Source organism: Polyergus mexicanus, unplaced genomic scaffold, assembly GCF_030449975.1.
Source record: "Polyergus mexicanus isolate NDT 795.1 unplaced genomic scaffold, iyPolMexi1.0 SCAF_26, whole genome shotgun sequence".
NCBI classification, from domain to species: domain Eukaryota; kingdom Metazoa; phylum Arthropoda; class Insecta; order Hymenoptera; family Formicidae; genus Polyergus; species Polyergus mexicanus.
The window spans coordinates 1,584,016-1,603,303 of NW_027223346.1; the positions used below are offsets into that span (position 1 = coordinate 1,584,016).

Here is a 19,288-nt window from a genome sequence, read left to right on the forward strand (position 1 = left end):
ACTTGTGCCTGCTTCGTAACAAAACTTTATAGGCATAAGAATAATTACGTACTACTGTTTTTAACAAAGCAATAAATATATTGTCCCCCTATATATATCGTCGAAATTGTATTAAAAGTTTTTTCATACTTTGTAATGTCATGCTTCACGTACATGTATTAACTTTGAAGAAATAGTGATATGTCATAAAAAAAAATTTCTGCGATAAATATTATAGCAAATACTGGTAGCCACTGAAAAAGAGATAGGTACAATAAAAAAGGTATGGAATATCGTGCAGTAGCTTTACATATTTTTCGCATGCTTGTTGCAAGAAATCATTTATTGATGTAACGCATCAAATGCAATGGTAGGCGCAGAAAATTTTATAATAAGAGTAATTTTTTTTTTTTTGGAACTGACGAGAAACAAAGCGATATCTACAGTTCTATAGTTTGAATCGGCTATTCGTATAACGATAATGATCGTAATCTTCAAACAAGAATAACAAAAAAAAAAAAAAATATATAGGTGAAAATATATTTATTTATATATAATATATAGATAAAAATATATTTATTCTTCATATTTTCATTTTCTCGAATTAATGTATTACTATGTATTATATATATTAATGTATAATATTATATGTATTATTATATGTTACTACTATATATAATCGCTATGTAATACCAGCTTAATTCCTTTAATCCAATATTGCCGATAAAAACGATATATAACCAGCTGAAGTTTTTAATAGCTGAAAATAAATATATCTATATATATTTAAAGATATTTTTACAAAACTATAAAATAAAATTTTTAATTAAATTGATCACGATTTCACATTATATTTGTAATCACATTTCCAATATTTAAATATTAAATAATTTAAATTTAAATCCTATAGTTTTATTAATAAAATTAATACTTGTTTGATGAACAGATTTAGTATAAAATTAAAAGTTACAATGTTAATATATTTAAAAAAAAAAAATTTCATATTAATATCTATTAGAAAGTACAGGAAGATATATCATTGGATACATTTTATTTATTTAAATAATAATTATCATTAATTAAATTAATTATAATTATAATATTATAATTATAATATTATATTAATAATAATAATAATTAGATTTCATTATATATAATAGGTACACAGATGAAAGAGAAAATGTGACATAAAATTTTAGTTAAAGTAAAAAATACTTATAATCTTACGCTGCAAAAAGTGATCATCGTTAATGGAACAATCTTTCCCGCAGTGATACCGAAAGGTTGCTGAACTCGTACCATTAATAGAATAAGATTTTTCGCTTCTTTTGACTCCCATTTGTACCACTCATGATCGTACACAGCATGGTATACCGCTTCCCACTTAACAAGGAACCATATAATAATATATATATAAATATTCATATTAATTCACAATATCGGTCACTATTATAAACATTAATAAAAGTTAAATAAAATTTAACTTATATATATATAAGATAATAGTATTTATTGTATAATTTATATTTTTATAAAAAAAATTAGATTATAAAAAATAAACAAACCATATACTTAATTTTTGTCTTATGAAAAAATATAAAATAATAAAATAATTAAATTATAATATTAATTAATTAGATCACCGAACTAGTTGGTAAAATGACAAATAATGTACATCATATATACGTATCTAAGAAGTTGTAACTTACTTGTTCTGTTATTAGCTCTCCAGCATAGCAATAGAAAAACATTTGCATAAAAAAAGTAATAATAGCTGCTGTCATGTAGCATATTCGTGAGAAATTCGCGGCATTTATCTTCTCGTTATTAATCACCTGGATAAAATCTCACTAATTAATAAAAACAAATCAAGAAAAAATAGATGATAATAACATACGAGTGCGCGCAATGCATACTGCACATACACAAACTATATTTATAAGTATATTTAAAAAATTAATAAACTTAAAGTACACTTTTTATATCTTTAATAGAATCTACGTTAATAGAACTTACAACAAGCAACGCAAATCCAGTTAGACAAAATATAATGCCGAAGTATATTATCGATCCGAGCATCATTAAAGTGAATATATCTTCAGTGTTATTGACATACCTTTAAATATAGAGCATATTTAAATAGCTATTATATTAAAACCAATGGAAAATTATATCCCGTACGAAAAATCATTCTTAAAATTATATACACATGTAATAATTACACGCACAATATTTTTTCTACTTAAAATTAAACAAAAGAATAGAAAAAAATCTTATCTTGCATATATAATGATATATGTAATCAATCTTGTACGATCAAGAGAAATAAACCTATAAAATTTTAAATACAATGATAGAGATAATTTGCTGAAATATTATGTTAAATTTGCGAAATTCAGTTATGTTATAATCGAAACTCACACCTGATTAGTCGTAAATGAGTCACTACGTTCTTTCTCAAAGCTTTGTTAAACTCTTTGCCGACGATCAAATCGATTAACCGGCGTCTGAAGTTTTCTAATTGACCGCAGATATGAAGAATCACGAATCCAAGAAAAGTATCTACTGACGTATAAATTATCATGGCCAGAAGTACCGCTATGATTTGTGTAAGATATGTTAACTCGAACTGCGGATTTTTATCCGTGTCATAGAAATAATATGTCTGGAGCGGTAACGGTTTGTTTCGATCGGTGAGATTTGTTAGATGTCTGAACGGTAAACCAAAAAAAGGAAAAATAGTAACCACGATTAGCGTAAATATCATCAGAATGTATGCAGAAATTATAATCAGTCGAGCGGTCCTCATACGCTTTATCATTACATCTCTTTCTACGTCAAGCTTCAACGTCATCCAATCTTCTCTAATCATGTTAATGATCGATAAAACAACTTGAAAATATAATAGAAGCAATATCAATAGTGAAATAATGTAAAATAATTGAACACAACTTACATCTAATTTACTGTTACGATTGTAGTAATAAATTGAGTACTGTAATGGAATTTGGCAAAGAAATGAGATCTACAGCTAAGTATTCTATATGAAATCGATCCAGACATACTTGATTGCTTCCATCGCATGATAACAAGTTTTAATAAAACCGACAGCATAGGTAATGTAACTCGTAAATTGTCTATCATTAGTATCATGTCGCCCCAAACTCGCATAAGCGCACAAACAAGAGGAATTATAGAAAAAAATATTATCATAATAAAAGTAAAGCCCACGCGAATGTCAGGCCCGAATCTTTTCAGAGCGTATTCGTCAGTTTTAGGCCATAAGCCGATCCAATTTAAAGTCAGACGGTTTAGTTCAATCGCCCATTTAAAATCTGAAAAAATTTTTTTTTTACGAAATAAGAAACTTAAATACAATAATTACAAATGTATATGTGGATTGTAAAATTTTGATGAAAAGTCATAGAACCGAACATGTGACATTTTAATGCGATACGATACAATAATGCGATACGATACTAATTTAAAAACTTTTTTTAGAAGCATGGAATATACGTGGGAAACGTATAACATCGCAATAAGAAACACTTATTACCTCTGTAACCTGAAGATTCCGATATGTCCATATCGAAGGATAATTCGAATATGTTGAAAAGTTGACTATTCTTTTCATCCTATAATAAGAATTATTACGCATATGGCAGGTATAACAACCTGGCTGTTTCGTGTCGAAGCTGTATTAAATATTAAAGATGCTACTTCTAGTCGTATAGAGTTCCCTGTTTCGTAACAAAACTTTTCGCATAAAAACTTGAAGCAAAAAAATAGTTACAAATACCTGTTTTGAACAAGGCAGAATATCCTGTCTCTGTATATCGTGCAAATTGTATTAAAAGTTTTTTCGTACTTTGTAACGTTTCATGTAGGCGCGTTAACTTCGAAAATAGTGGCGAATAATTGCATGTTATGTAATGGAGAAAATTTTCTGTATAGTAAAAAATGGTAGCAAAAAAGAAAGAAACAGATACAATAAAAAAGTACAGCATGCTGCGCAGTAGCTTTACATGTTTTTCGCATGCTTGTTGCAAGAATACGTTTATTGATGTAACACACATTAAGTGCAACAGTAGACGAAAAGAATGTCAAATTAAAAGTTCGTTCTTTGTCTGTACGAGGAAAACGCGGTATGCAAATCTGTAGTTTGAATCGAACTATTCATATAACAATAATGATCGTAATCTTCAAACAAAAATAACGTAATTTAAGAAAAGATGCAAACGTCGAGGTAAATATCCCGAGTGTAAACTTTTATTTTCTTTATAACAAATTTAATTATTGTCTTTTATTAGTAATTTTAACTGCAGAAAAATATATTCATTCTTCATATTCTCATTTTCTCAAATTAATGTATTGCTATGTATCATTGTGTGTTACTACTATATAATACCAGCTTAATTCCTTTAATCCAATATTGCCGATAAAAATGATATATAACCAACTGACGTTTTTAATAGCTGAAAATAAATATATCTTTATTTAAAAATATTTTTACGAAACAATAAAGTTAAATTTTTAATTAAATTAACCAAGATTTCATGTTAAATTTGTAATCACATTTCCAATATCTCAATATTAAATAATTTAAAGTTAATGTGTCACTGTTTATCTTTCATCTATATCTATGTAATGAAATATAATTATCAGTTATAATTATTATTTAAATAAAGAAAATGCAATGATACATATATATCAATGCACCTTTTTATTTAAAAAATAATTGTAACTGATAATTATATTTCATTACACAGATTAAAAAAAACAGTGAAACATAAGATTTTAGTTAAACTAGAAAAAGTTAAACTGGAAAATACTAATAATCTTACGCTGCAAAAAGTGGTCATCGTTAATGGAACAATCTTTCCTGCAGTGATACCGCAAGGTTGCTGAACGCGTATCATTAATAGAATAATATTTTTCGCTTGTTTTGACTCCCATTTATACCACTCACGATCGCAGACAGCATGGTATACTGCTTCCCACTTAACCAAAAAATTGATAATAATATATAAATAATTATATTAATTCAATATCGGTCACTTTTATAAACATTAATAGAATTTAATTTTTATATATGTATATATATATAAGATAAGAATATTTATAATTTATATTTTTATGAGAAAATTAAAAAGAAACAAACCATTTACTTAATTCTTGTCTTATGAAAAAGAATAGAATAATATAATAATTAAATTATATGATATAATAATAATGATTAGATCATCGAGCGAGATAGTAAAATGACAAATAATATATTATATATCATATTTATGTATACATGTATAAAATTGTAACTTACTTGTTCTGTTATTAGCTCTCCAGCATAGCAATAGAAAAACATTTGCATAAAAAATATAATGATAGCTGCTATCATGTAGCATATTTGTGAGAAATTCGAGAAATTTATTTTCTCATTATTAATCACCTGCATAATATCTTACTAATTAATAAAAACAAATTTATAAAATAGATAATAATAACATTCGAGTGCATACAATGCATGCTGCATAGACATAGTATATCTAGACCGAGTATTAAGGAAGGGGGATCGTCAAACAATGGACAGAGATAGCAAGCTTTGTATCACCATTGTAACTGCATCTTTTTTATCCCTTCTACTTTTTTCTTTCCAAGTTAGACAAAGATAGATCGGTGATCGTACAACAGCTGTCTCTTTCTATTTTTTAACACGTTGTGAATACGGGAAATGTAGAGACGCGCAGTCTATATATTATACGTCTATGACCGCACATGCACAAATTATATACTTTAAAAATTAATCAACTTAAAGTACATTTTTATACCTTCAACAGAATCTATGTTAATAGAACTTACAACAAGCAACGCAAATCCACATAGACAAAATATAATGCTAAAATATATTATCGATCCAAGCATCATTAAAGTGAATATATCTTCAGCGTTTTTGACATATCTTTAAATGTAAAACACATTTAAAAAGTCATTATATTAAAATTAATGGAAAATAATACACTTAGTACATATTGAAAATTTACGCTTAAGATTATATACATATGTAATAATTACATGTACATTTTTTTCTACTTAATATTATAGAAAAGAATAAAAAAAAAAAATCTTATCCTATATGTATAGCGATATATTTATATGATCAATTTTGTATGATTAGAAAAAAATAGGTTAAACCTATAAAATTTAAAATACATTGATAGAAACAATTCTTTCAAAAGTTATGTTAAACTTGTAAAATTCAGTTATGTTATAATCGAAACTCACACCTGATGAGTCGTAAATGAGTCACTACGTTGTTTCTCAAAGCTTTGTTAAACTCTTTGCCGACGACCAAATTGACTAACCGGCGTCTGAAGTTTTCTAATTGCCCGCAAATATGAAGAATCACGAATCCAAAAAAAGTATCTACTGACATATAAATTATCGTAATCAGAAACACTATTATGACTTGAGTAAGATATGTTAAGTGGAACTGCGGATTTTTATCTGTGTCGTAGAAATAGTATGTCTGGAACGGTAACGGTTTATTTCGATCCGTAAGATTTGTTATACGTCTGAACGGCAGGCCAAAATAAGGAAAAATGGTAACCATACATAACGCGAATATCGCCACAATATATACACAAATTATAATCAGTCGAGCAGTTCCCATACGCTTTAATATTACATCTCTTTCTGGATCTAGCTTCAATGTCATCCAATCTTCTTTAACCATGCTTATGATTGATGAAACAACTTGAAAATGTGAAAAAAAGATATCAATGGTAAAATAATGTAAAATTAAAATAACACAACTTATATCTAATTTACTGTTATGATTATAGTAATAAATTAAGTACTGTAATAGAACTTGACAAGGAAATGAGATTTATATCTACGTATTTTGTATTAAATCGATCCGGACATACTTGATTGCTTCCATCGCATGATGACAAATTTTAATAAAATCGATAATATAGGTAATGTAACTCGTAAATTGTCTATCATTAGTGTTATATCGCCCCAAACTCGCATAAGCGCACAAACAAGAGGAATTAGAAAGAAAAATGTTATCGTAATGAAAGTCAAACCCATGCGCATGTCGGATCTAAATTTTTTCGTACCGACTTTATTAGTGATAGGCCATAAGCCGATCCAATTTAAAGTCAGACGGTTTAGTTCAATCGCCCATTCAAAATCTGAAAATATTTTTTTTTATAGAATAAGGAACTTGAATATCATAATTACAAATGTGTAAATTGTAAAATTTTGATAAAAAGTAATAGAATTGCAATGTGACATGTTAATGCAATGCAATACTAATTTAAACATTTTCTTATTAGAGACACTGAATATAGATACTATAAGTGAAAGATATATAACATCTGCTTAGTACCTCTGTAACATGAAGATTTCGATAGGTCCATATCGGAGGTTAATGCGAATATGTTGAAAAGTTGTTGACTGTTGGTATTCGTTCCATACTATAATAAGATGATTGTTACGCATGCTCGTGAGACGAGTATAACGACCTGTCTGCTGCGTCGAAGGATGCATTAAATATTAAAGATGCTACTTGCAGTGGCTTACAGTTGTGCCTGCTTCGTAACAAAACTTTATAGGCATAAGAATAATTACGTACTACTGTTTTTAACAAAGCAATAAATATATTGTCCCCCTATATATATCGTCGAAATTGTATTAAAAGTTTTTTCATACTTTGTAATGTCATGCTTCACGTACATGTATTAACTTTGAAGAAATAGTGGCAAGTAATTGAATGATATGTAATAAAAAAAAATTTCTGCGATAAATATTATAGCAAAAAATGGTAGCCACAGAAAAAGAGATAGGTACAATAAAAAAGGTATGGAATATCGTGCAGTAGCTTTACATATTTTTCGCATGCTTGTTGCAAGAAATCAGACATTTATTGATGTAACGCATCAAATGCAATGGGAGGCGCAGAAAATTTTAAAATAAAAGTAATTTTTTTTTTTTTTTTTTTTTGGAACTGACGAGAAAGAAGCGATATATAAATCTACAGTTTGAATCGATATAACGATGATGATCGTAATCTTCAAACAAGAATAACATAATTTACAATTTAGAAACATCGAGGTAAATAACCCGAGTGTAAACTTTTATTTTCTTCGTAATGAATTCTTTATAATTATTGTCTTTTATTAATCATTTTAATTGAAGAAAAATATATTCATGCCTTATATTCACATCTTCTCGTATCAATGTATTATTATGTATTATATATTAATATGAAATACTATATGTATTATTATATGTTGCTACTATATAACACTACTATGTAATACCAGCTTAATTTATTTAATCCATTATTGCCGATAAAAAAGACATATAACCAGCTGACGTTTTTAATAGCTGAAAATAAATACATCTTTATTTAAATGTATATTTACGAAATTATAAAATATAATTTTTAATTAAATTAATCACAGTGTTTCATGTTATATTTGTAATCATATTTTCTATATCTACATATTGAATAATTTTAATTTAAAAATCCTAAAGTTTTATTATTAGAAATAATATTTTTTGACCAACAGATTTATGAAATAGAAAAATTAAAAGTTACAATACATTAATATATTTTGATCAAAGTTTTTTATGTGTTAATATCTATTAAGAAGTTACAAGAAGATGTATATACTGAGTGGCCCATTTTAATCCATCCAGTCGAATATCTCAAAAACCAAGCCCGGAAGAGAAAAATATTTAAGACAAAAGTCGTTTGGTTTCAAGGGGGCCATAAGATGGTACCATTGGTTTGACCTTGGAAAATCATTTGAAGGTCATGTGAAGGTCAACTTTAAAACCTTAAACGGAAACCCCCATTTTTTATTTAGCATTCTTGTAGCGGACATCGAGAGCTTTCCAAAACGCTGTAATAAAGTATTTTTTCATTAAGTACTTTTTGAGTTATTTTATATTTTAATCTGACATCTTTTGATATAAAAAAATTAAATATCTCATAAAATATTCAGTTTTCGATAATCTTACCGTAATGCTTTTATGTACAGAATAATGAGACAAATCAATTAGTGCAAAAAAAAACAAATAATTGTTTAAAAACATACATCGTAAATAATTTTTTTAAAAACTATTATTTTTTTATACTAATTGATTTGTATCATTATTCTGTACATAAAAGTATTAGGTAAGATCATCGAAAGCTAAATATTTTACGAGATATTTTATTTTTTATATCAAAATGTGTCAGAATGATATAGGTCGCAAAATACTTGACGAAAAAATACTTTATTATAATGTTTTGTAAAGGTCTCAAGAAGGATTATAAGAATATGCAATAAAAAATAGGGGATTTCATTTAAAAAGATAAAATTGACCTTGGAATAATAATCTTATAGCGTTCTATTATCATAACCTTGAAAGTGCCCACCGAATCAAAAATAAATAATGCTGTTATGTTTGTCTTTCAAAACCAAATAAATTTTGTTTCAAACTCTCTTTTCAAAAATGCGTTGTTTTCGAAATATTTAGATGTCTCAATTAAAAAAAACTCACCCTGCATACAATATTATCTTATTGCATACACTTTCTTTATTTCAATAATAATTATAATTAATAATAATTAAATTTCATTATATTAAATTTCATTGGACAGATGAAAAAAAAAAAAGAATGACGTAAAATTTTAGTTAAATTATAAATAAGAATCTTACACTGCAAAAAGTGGTCATCGTTAATGGAACAATCTTTCCCGCAGTGATACCGAAAGGTTGCTGAACTCGTACCATTAATAGAATAAGATTTTTCGCTTCTTTTGATTCCCATTTGTACCATTCACGATCGTACACAGTATGGTATACCGCTTCCCACTTAACAAGGAAATATATAATAATATATGAATATTCATATTAATTCGAAATATTGATCACTTTTATAAACATCAATAAAAGTTAGATAAAATTTTACTTATATGTATACCATATATGGAGGAAAATAGAGTGAAAATTAATTAGGTACCAAGGATAACAGGACTTTTTGTAGAAGTCAAAATATCCGATTTTGTTCCTTCGATAGGATCAAGTAGGATATCTATTTGAAAGTATGTGAAACACCGTGAAATCACATAATTTTGACAGGCGGGTCAAACCGGGTACTTTTATTTTCTCGTGATAAGTATTACTATCTTCGGTCGATTCGAGTGATTAACTGTAGATTAACGCCATTATTATTTTGAGATGAACCATGTCCACGTGCACACGATATTTCTATTTTGAGAGAAGTCCAAAATTTTCGGTACGAAAAAGATCGATCGGGACATATTAATCCAGTAGTCATCGTAGACTTTTTCTACACAGAACATCTATTTCGGTAAATGTAGCATTGCATTCTGTACATATTAGAGAATTTATTGCACTAGTTTTGATCGTCATTTTGTACGCTGAAATAAATACCCGTCGTGTTTGTTATACTTCTCGTGTTGGGGCAAAAGCGGGTACCTACCTCATACAATGAAAAGAGAAAAAACTCCATCCTGACTTTGTCTCTATACAAAAAGCAGTTAGAAATGAGGACTGCTCAGAAAAAGAAACCACAAAAAAAACTTTTTGAGATCCTTAAAGTTAAAAAATTAAATAAGAAAGTCCTGCAGCAATATATATATATATATATATATATATATATATATATATATATATATATATATATATATATATAGAGAGAGAGAGAGAGAGAGAGAGAGCGAGAGGATATTTATGTTTGTGATTTTTGTTTATAGAATACATTTTTGTATTTTAATTAAAATAAATCAAAATTATGTAATTTCACGGTGTTTTACATACTTTCAAATAGGTATCCTATTTGATCCTATCGGAGGAACAAAACCGGGTATTTTGACTTCTTCAAAAAGTCCTATTATACTTGGTACCTAATTAATTTTTTCAACAAACATCATTTTCTCATAGTTCAAGGTTTACTAAAGACTACTAACAGTCAGAAGAATCTTTTTTGCCTTCCAAACAAATCCAAAAAGTATCCAGTTTCATCCTATTTTCCTCTATTAATTTATAATATATATATATATATATGTATGTATACAAGATATTAAGTAATATTTATAATTTCTATCTTTATAAGAAAATTAGAAATAAACAAATCATTTACATAATAATATAATAATTAGATCACACGATATAATAATAATAATTAAATCACCAAGCAAAATAGTAAAATGACAAATAATATATATCATGTTTACGTGTATAAAGTTTTAACTTACTTGTTCTGTTATTAGCTCTCCAGCATAACAATAGAAAAACATTTGCATAAAATAAGTAATGATAGCTGATATCATGTAGTATATTCGTGAGAAACTCGCGCCATTTATATTCTCATTATTTATCACCTAGATAACATCTCAGTAATTAATAAAAACAAATTAAAAAATTAGATAATAGCATACGATGCATATAGCGCACACACAAACTGTATATTTTAAAAATTAATAAACTTAGAATATATTCTTTACATTTTCAATAGATTCTATATTATTCGAACTTACAACAAGCAACGCAAATCCACATAGACAAAATATAATGCTAAAATATATTATCGATCCAAGCATCATTAAAGTGAATATATCTTCAGCGTTATTGACATATCTTTAAATGTAAAATACATTTAAAAAGTTATTATATTAAAATCAATGGAAAATTATACACTTAGTATACAGGGTGTCCCATATTTATCTCCTCAGGCAAATATCTCAAAAACCAAGCCCGGAAGAGAAAAATGTTTCAGACAAAAGTTGTTTGGTTTCGAGGGGGCCATAAGATGGTGACAATGATTTGATCTTGGAAAATCATGTAAAAGTCATGTGAAGGTCAACTTTGAAATCTTAAATGGAAACTCCCATTTTTTATATAGTATTCTTGTAGCTGACATCGAGAGCTTTCCAAAACACTATAATAAAGTATTTTTTCATTAAGTACTTTTTGAGTTATTTTATATTTTAATCTGACATATTTTGATATAAAAAATAAAATATTTCGTAAAATATTCAGTTTTCGATAATCTTACCGTAATACTTTTATGTACAGAATAATAAGACAAATTAATTAGTGCCAAAAAAAACAAATAATTGTTTAAAAAAATACATCATAAATAATTTTTTTAAAAACTATTATTTTTTTATACTAATTGATTTGTATCATTATTCTGTACATAAAAGTATTGCGATAAGATTATCAAAAACTAACTATTTTATGAGATATTTAATTTTTTATATCAAAATATGTCGGATTAAAATATAAAATAACTCAAAAAATACTTAATAAAAAAATAGTTTATTATAGCGTTTTGGAAAGCTCTCGAGGCAAGCTACAAGAATACTAAATAAAAAATGGGGGTTCCTATTTAAGATTTTAAAGTTGACCTTCACATGACCTTCAAATGATTTTCCAGGGTCAAACCAATGGTACCATCTTATGGCCCCCTCGAAACCAAATAACTTTTGTCTGAAACATTTTTCTCTTCCGGGCTTGGTTTTTGAGATATTTGCCTGAGGAGATTAAAATGGGACACTCTGTATATTGTACAAAAATTCACGTTTAACATTATACACACACGTAATAATTACATGTACATTCTTTTCTACTTAATATTATAGAAAAGAATATCGAATAAAAAATCTCGTCCTATATACAGGGTGTCCCATTTTAAAGAACCCACTCAAATATCTCAGAAAGACTGCGTTAAATCGAAAAATGTTTCAAACAAAAGTTGTGTGGCTTCAAAAAGGCCATAAGATGGTGACAATGATTTGACCTTGGAAAATCATTTGAAGGTCATGTGAAGATCAACTTTAAAATCTTAAATTGAAATCCCCATTTTTATTTAGTATTCTTGTATCTTATCTCGAGAGCTTTCCAAAACACTATAATAAAGTATTTTTTCATTAAGTACTTTTTGAGTAATTTTATATTTTAATCTGACATTTCTCGATTTAACGCAGTATTTCTGAGATATTTGAGTGGGTCCTTTAAAATGGGACACTCTGTATATGGTACAGCGATATATGATCAATCTTGTATAATTAGAAAAATAAGTTAAACCTATAAAATTTTAAATACATTGATAGAAACAATTTTTTCAAAAGTTATGTTGAACTTGTAAAATTCAGTTATGCTATAATCGAAACTCACACCTGATGAGTCGTAAATGAGTCACTACGTTGTTTCTCAAAGCTTTGTTAAACTCTTTACCGACGACCAAATTAATTAACCGGCGTCTGAAGTTTTCTAATTGGCCGCAGATATGAAGAATCACGAATCCAAAAAATGAATCTACTGACATATAAATTATTGTGGCCAGAAACACCGTTATAACTTGAGTAAGATATGTTAACTGGAACTGCGGATTTTTATCTGTGTCGTAGAAATAATATGTCTGGAACGGTAACGGTTTATCTCGATCCGTGAGATTTGTTAGACGTCTGAACGGTAGGCCAAAATAAGGAAAAATGGTAACCATAATTAACGCGAATATCATTAGAACGTATGCAGAAATTATAATCAGTCGAGCGGTCCTCATACGCTTTATCATTACATCTCTTTCCGCATCTAGCTTTAATGTCATCCAATCTTCTCTAACCATGCTTATGATCGATAAAACAACTTGGGAATGTAAAGAAAACGATATCAATAGTAAAATAATGTAAAATTAAAATAACACAACTTATATATCTAATTTACTGTTACGACTGTAGTAATAAATTAAGTACTGTAATAGAACTTGACAAAAAAATGAGATTTATAACTACATATTCTATATCAAATCGACCCAGACATACTTGATCGCTTCCATCGCATGATAACAAATTTTAATAAAACCGATAATATAGGTAATGTAACTCGTAAATTGTCTATCATTAGTACCATGTCGCCCCAAACTCGCATAAGCGCACAAACAAGAGGAATTACAAAGAAAAATGTTATCGCAATGAAAGTCAAACCCATGCGAATGTCAGATCCGAGTTTTTTCGTACCGACTTTATCGGTGGTAGGCCATAAGCCGATCCAATTTAAAGTCAGACGGTTTAGTTCAATCGCCCATTCGAAATCTGAAAAAAAATTTTTTTATGAAAAAAATAACCTGAATATCATAATTACAAATGCATATGTAGATTGTAAAATTTTGATAAAGACTAATAAAACTGCAATGTGACATGTTAATGAGATACAATACTAATTTAAAAACTCTTATTAAAGACTTCGAATATAGTGAAGAATATAAATATAACATCGGTTCAGTACCTCTGTAACTTGAAGATTCTGATATGTCCATATCGAAGTCTAACGCAGATATATTAACGAGGTGTGGATCGTCGTGTTTATTCCACCCTATACTATTGTATAATGAGACGACTATCACGCATGCTTATAAGGGGGGTACAGTAACCAGACTGCTTCGTCGAAGGATGCGTTAAATATTAAAGACGCTACTTCCAGTGGCTTACGCAATTTTTTGCCCGCTTCGTAAAAAAACTTTATGGGTATAAGAATAGTTACGTAGTAAAGTGTATTATGTCGTTATATATCATCGAACTTGTCTTAAAAGTTTCTTTGTACTTTGTAGCGTGTTTCTAAACGTGCGTACATTTTGGAACGAGAAATAATGATTGTATGAGTTAATAATGTATTTGCATATTATGTAGCGGCAAAACTTTTTTGTGCAATGAATATAAAATTTTGACTTACTCTAGTAAACGCAGCAGAATGTATAGTTAAATTCTCTCTAGAGATACTTATTAATCTTACATTGCAGAAAGTAGTTATCGTTAAAGGAATAATTTTGCCTGCAGTAACGTAAAGAGATGCTTGGATTCGTATAATTACTGTAATAACAGATTTCTTAGAATAATAGCAAGTATGTTGAAATAAAGTACGAAATTTTATTTCCGCCGTAATGGATACAGTTATTGGTTTTGTTCGTTATTCTTTTTATTCAGTCTCTAATTCTTATAATAATGTTATTATATAATAAGATGGTAGAAAGTTTGATTTTTTTCAGGCATACGCCAATAGAAGCGATATATGTTCAACCTAAGTTTTTACAAACTGAGAATAGATATTATTAAATATATTTTCAAAATCGAATTTTTATAAAATATCATGAATATCGACTATATTTTCATCTCACAAATTTATAATCGTAATTGTAACATTTAAATTTTATAATAATTAAATGATACTTTCTTGAGAGAGAGAGAGAGATTCACAGATATAATATATGAATAAAAGAAAATTAGAACATTTATATCTAAAAGAATTATTCTCTGTTATACTATATGTATTATTATGTGTTAATACTAGCTTAATTCCTTCAGCTTAATCCAGTATTGCCCATAAAAAAGATATATATCCAGCCGACGTTTTAAATACCTAAAAATAAGCATATCTTTATATCTTTTCAAAACGATAAAATAAAATTTTTAATTAAATTGATTACTTTCGTGTTATATTTGTAATCACATTTTTAATATTTAAATATAAAATATATTTAAATTTAAATATTAAAGTTTTATTATTAAATAAAATACATTTTTGACCAACAGATTTAATATAAAATTAAAAGTTACTATGTTAATACATTTCGAAAAAAAATTTTTTATATTAAGGCTCCAGAATACACTCGCCGCGACTATATCGGAATCGTGACATCAAAGGCGAGAATGACACGCTGAGAATTCTTGCATATCGTTTTTAAATAAAAAAATATTTTGATGAAACGGCACTACAAATCGAACACATGTGAATTTGTCGGAAAACTATGCTAAAAGCATGTATGTTTCATATCACATTCATTTTACGGCCATTTATTTTACTGTTCAGAGGGAAAAGCATAGTTTTCGGACAATTTTAAGTGAGCTAAAGCGTGTTCTTGTTTCATCAAAATATCTTTTTATTTAAAAATGGCACACACAAGAATCTTCAGCGTGTCATTTTCGCCTCCGTCATCACGATTCTAATATGGCCGCGGCGAGTATCCAGGAGGTTTAATATCTATTAAAAAATTAAATAAAAAGATATATCTTTCATTGCACTTGCTTTATTTAAATAATAATTGTAACTAATAATTATATTTCATTATATAGGTACAAAAAAGAGAAAAAAATGACAGAAAATTTTAGTTAAACTAAAAAATACTAATAATCTTACGCTGCAAAAAGTAGTCATCGTTAATGGAACAATCTTTCCTGCAGTGATACCGCAGGGTTGCTGAACTCGCATCATTAATGGAATAAGATTTTTCGCTTGTCTCGACTCCCATTTGTACCATTCACGATCGTACACAGCATGGTATACTGCTTTCCACTTAACAAGAAAATATATTATAATATATAAATATTTATATTAATTCAATATCGACTTTTACAAGTATTAATAAAAGTTAAGAAAAATTTAACTTGTATTATATATAATACATAAAATAGTATTTAAAATTTATATATTTATAAGAAAATTGGAAATAAACACACTATTTACCTAATTTTTGTCTTAGGAAAAAAAATAATAATAATTAAATCACATAATATACGGTAATGATAATAATTGTAACTTACTTGTTCTGTTATTAGCTCTCCGGCATAGCAATAGAAAAACATTTGCATAAAAACAATAATAATAACCATTATCATGTAACATATTTGTGCGAAATTCGCGGCATTTATCTTCTCGTTATTAATCACCTGGATAAGATCTCACTAATTAATAAAAACAAATAAAAAAATAGATAATAATAACATAGGAGTGCATACAATGTATATTGCACATAAACAAATTGTATATTTTAAAAATTAATAAACAAAATATATTTTTTACATTTTCAATAGAATATAATATATATCACTAAAACTTACAACAATCAACGCAAATCCAGATAGACAAAATATAATGCTAAAATATATTATCGATCCAAGCATCATTATAGTGAATATATCTTCAGCATTATTGACGTATCTTCAAATATAAAACATTTGAAAAGCTATTATATTAAAACCAATGAAAAATTATACACATATAGTACATCCAGTACAAAAATTCACGTTTAAGATTATATTGTATATACATATAATAATTATTACATATACATTTTTTTCTACTTAACATTAAAGAAAAGAATAGAAAACAAGATGAAAATTGTGCAAATTAAAAATTTGCATATTGCTTCCTCATCATTTTATCTCGCTCACAAAGCTTAAGCTCCTTAAAGCAAGCGAGTTTTTCATTTTTGACTTCTTTATAGAGAAAGATATCTCAAAAATTGTGAAAGTTAGAACGTTTACAGACATGTAAACGCTGTAACTTTCACAAATCCAAAAAATTCCAAATTTCATAAAAAATGAACTCTTTGATCGATCCTCACCAAATTTATTGCCAACTATCCTTAGATGATACTCTAACCATATAAAAATATTTAGCCCAATATTTGAAAAATTGCGAAAGTTAGAGCAATCACGTCCTTTTGCACATCCACACATACGGACATTTTTTTAAATGTGATTTTTCGAACATTTATTGACGTTTTAGAACATTCTAAACACATTGGCATCAAAATCTCAAAAAAAAATTTTTCGCGGAAACAAAGCTTCCTCTATGAGGAAGCAGAAAAGATCTCATCCTACATATACATATATGATCAATTTTGTATGATTAGAAAGAATAAGTCGGATCTAAGAAATTTAAAACACAATGGTAAAGACAATTTCTTCAAAACTTATATTAAACCTGTGAAATTCGGTCATATCATAATCGAAACCCACACCTAATAAGTCGTAAATGAGTCGCTACGTTGTTTCTCAATGCTTTGTCAAACTTTTTGCCAACGATCAAATTGACTAATCGGTGTCTGAAGTTTTCTAATTGACCGCAGATATGAAGAATCACGAATCCAAGAAAAGTATCCACTGACGTATAAATTATCACGACCAAAAACATCGCTATGACTTGTGTAAGATATGTTAATTGGAACTGCGGATTCTTATCTGTGTCGTAGAAATAATATGTCTGGAACGGTAACGGTTTATCTCGATCCGTGAGATTTGTTAGACGTCTGAACTGTAAGCCGAAATAAGGAAAAATGGTAACCATAGTTGTCGCGAATGTCGTCAAAACGTATGCACAAATTACAATCAGTCGAGCGGTCCTCATACGCTTTATCATTACATCTCTTTCTGCGTGTAGCTTCAACGTCATCCAGTCTTCTCTAATCATATTTACGATCGATAAGACAACTTGGGAATGTAAAAAAAATCGATATCAATAGTAAAATAATTTAAAATAACACAACTTATGTCTAATTCACTGCTACGACTGTAATAATAAATTAAATACTGTAATAGAATTTGACAAAAAATGAAATCTATAGTCACACATTCTCTGTCAAATCGATTCAGACATACTTGATTGCTTCCATCGCATAACAAAAAGTTTTAGTAAAACTGACAGCATCGGTAATGTAACTCGTAAATTGTCAATCATAAGTATCATATCGCCCCAAACTCGCGTGAGCGCATAAAGAAGGGGAATTAGAAAGAAAAATGTTATCATAATGAAAGCAAAGCCCACGCGAATGTCAGGCCCGATTCTTTTCAGAGTGGACTCATTGGTTTTTGGCCATAATCCGATCCAATTTAACGTCAGACGGTTTAGTTCAATCGCCCATTCAAAATCTAAAAATATTTTTTTTTATGAGAAAAGAAACTTGAATATCATAATTACAAATGCATATGTAGATTGTAAAATTTTGATAAAGACTAATAAAACTGCAATGTGACATGTTAATGCGATACAATACTAATTTAAAAACTCTTATTAAAGACTTCGAATATAGTGAAGATTATAAATATAACATCGGTTCAGTACCTCTGTAACTTGAAGATTCTGATACGTCCATATCGAAGTCTAACGCGTATATATTAAGGGGTTGTTGATTGTCGTGTTTATTCCATCCTATACTATAATAAGACGACTGTCACGCATGCTCGTGAGGCGCGTACAATAACTGAATGCTTCGTCGAAGAATGCATTAAATATGAAAGATGCTACTTTCAGTGGCTTACGCAATTTTTTGCCTGCTTCGTAGCAGAACTTTATGGGCATAAGAATAATTACGTACATGTTGTTTTTTAATAAAGTGGGAAGTGTATCGTGTCGCTATATATCATCGAATTTGTCTTAAAAGTTTTTTTTGTACTTTGTAGCGTGTTTCTAAATGTGCAATGAATATGAAATTTTGACTTAGTAAAAACTGC

At 28.0% G+C, this 19,288-nt stretch overlaps 4 protein-coding genes across 8 annotated transcripts in view; 1 reads left to right on the forward strand and 3 right to left on the reverse strand.

The window, feature by feature from the left end:
• The window catches only part of Mbt (serine/threonine-protein kinase PAK mbt), an 83,327-nt gene that overhangs the window by 24,115 nt on the left and 39,924 nt on the right, over positions 1-19,288 (forward strand). The gene's annotated exons all lie outside the window — the stretch shown is intronic.
• On the reverse strand, positions 597-7,546 carry LOC138943424 (uncharacterized). Its single transcript, XM_070314278.1, has 14 exons — positions 7,370-7,546; positions 6,903-7,172; positions 6,261-6,729; positions 5,836-5,935; positions 5,300-5,425; positions 4,824-4,979; positions 4,416-4,454; positions 3,536-3,614; positions 3,045-3,314; positions 2,403-2,871; positions 1,996-2,095; positions 1,689-1,814; positions 1,207-1,362; positions 597-739 (listed from the first exon to the last, which is right to left on the reverse strand). The coding sequence occupies exons 1-14, from the start codon at positions 7,398-7,400 to the stop codon at positions 686-688; spliced, it is 2,445 nt and encodes an 814-aa protein (XP_070170379.1). The 5' UTR covers positions 7,401-7,546; the 3' UTR covers positions 597-685.
• Positions 8,237-14,481, reverse strand: LOC138943319 (odorant receptor 10-like). Of its 2 annotated transcripts, none has more exons than XM_070314047.1 (7): positions 14,289-14,481; positions 14,021-14,095; positions 13,181-13,649; positions 11,537-11,636; positions 11,255-11,380; positions 9,693-9,848; positions 8,237-8,370 (listed from the first exon to the last, which is right to left on the reverse strand). In XM_070314047.1, exons 1-7 carry the CDS (start codon positions 14,317-14,319, stop codon positions 8,317-8,319), a joined length of 1,011 nt encoding a protein of 336 aa, XP_070170148.1. In that variant the 5' UTR covers positions 14,320-14,481; the 3' UTR covers positions 8,237-8,316. The 2 variants fall into 2 exon arrangements, with proteins under 2 accessions (XP_070170148.1, XP_070170146.1); XM_070314045.1 differs by having other exon boundaries at positions 13,826-14,095.
• On the reverse strand, positions 15,145-19,172 carry LOC138943318 (odorant receptor 13a-like). 3 transcript variants are annotated; one of them, XM_070314044.1, is made up of 8 exons: positions 18,900-19,172; positions 18,437-18,706; positions 18,201-18,268; positions 17,800-18,092; positions 16,895-16,994; positions 16,598-16,723; positions 16,194-16,349; positions 15,145-15,416 (listed from the first exon to the last, which is right to left on the reverse strand). In XM_070314044.1, exons 1-8 carry the CDS (start codon positions 18,928-18,930, stop codon positions 15,363-15,365), a joined length of 1,098 nt encoding a protein of 365 aa, XP_070170145.1. In that variant the 5' UTR covers positions 18,931-19,172; the 3' UTR covers positions 15,145-15,362. The 3 variants fall into 3 exon arrangements, with proteins under 3 accessions (XP_070170145.1, XP_070170144.1, XP_070170143.1); XM_070314043.1 differs by having other exon boundaries at positions 18,165-18,268; XM_070314042.1 differs by having other exon boundaries at positions 17,800-18,268.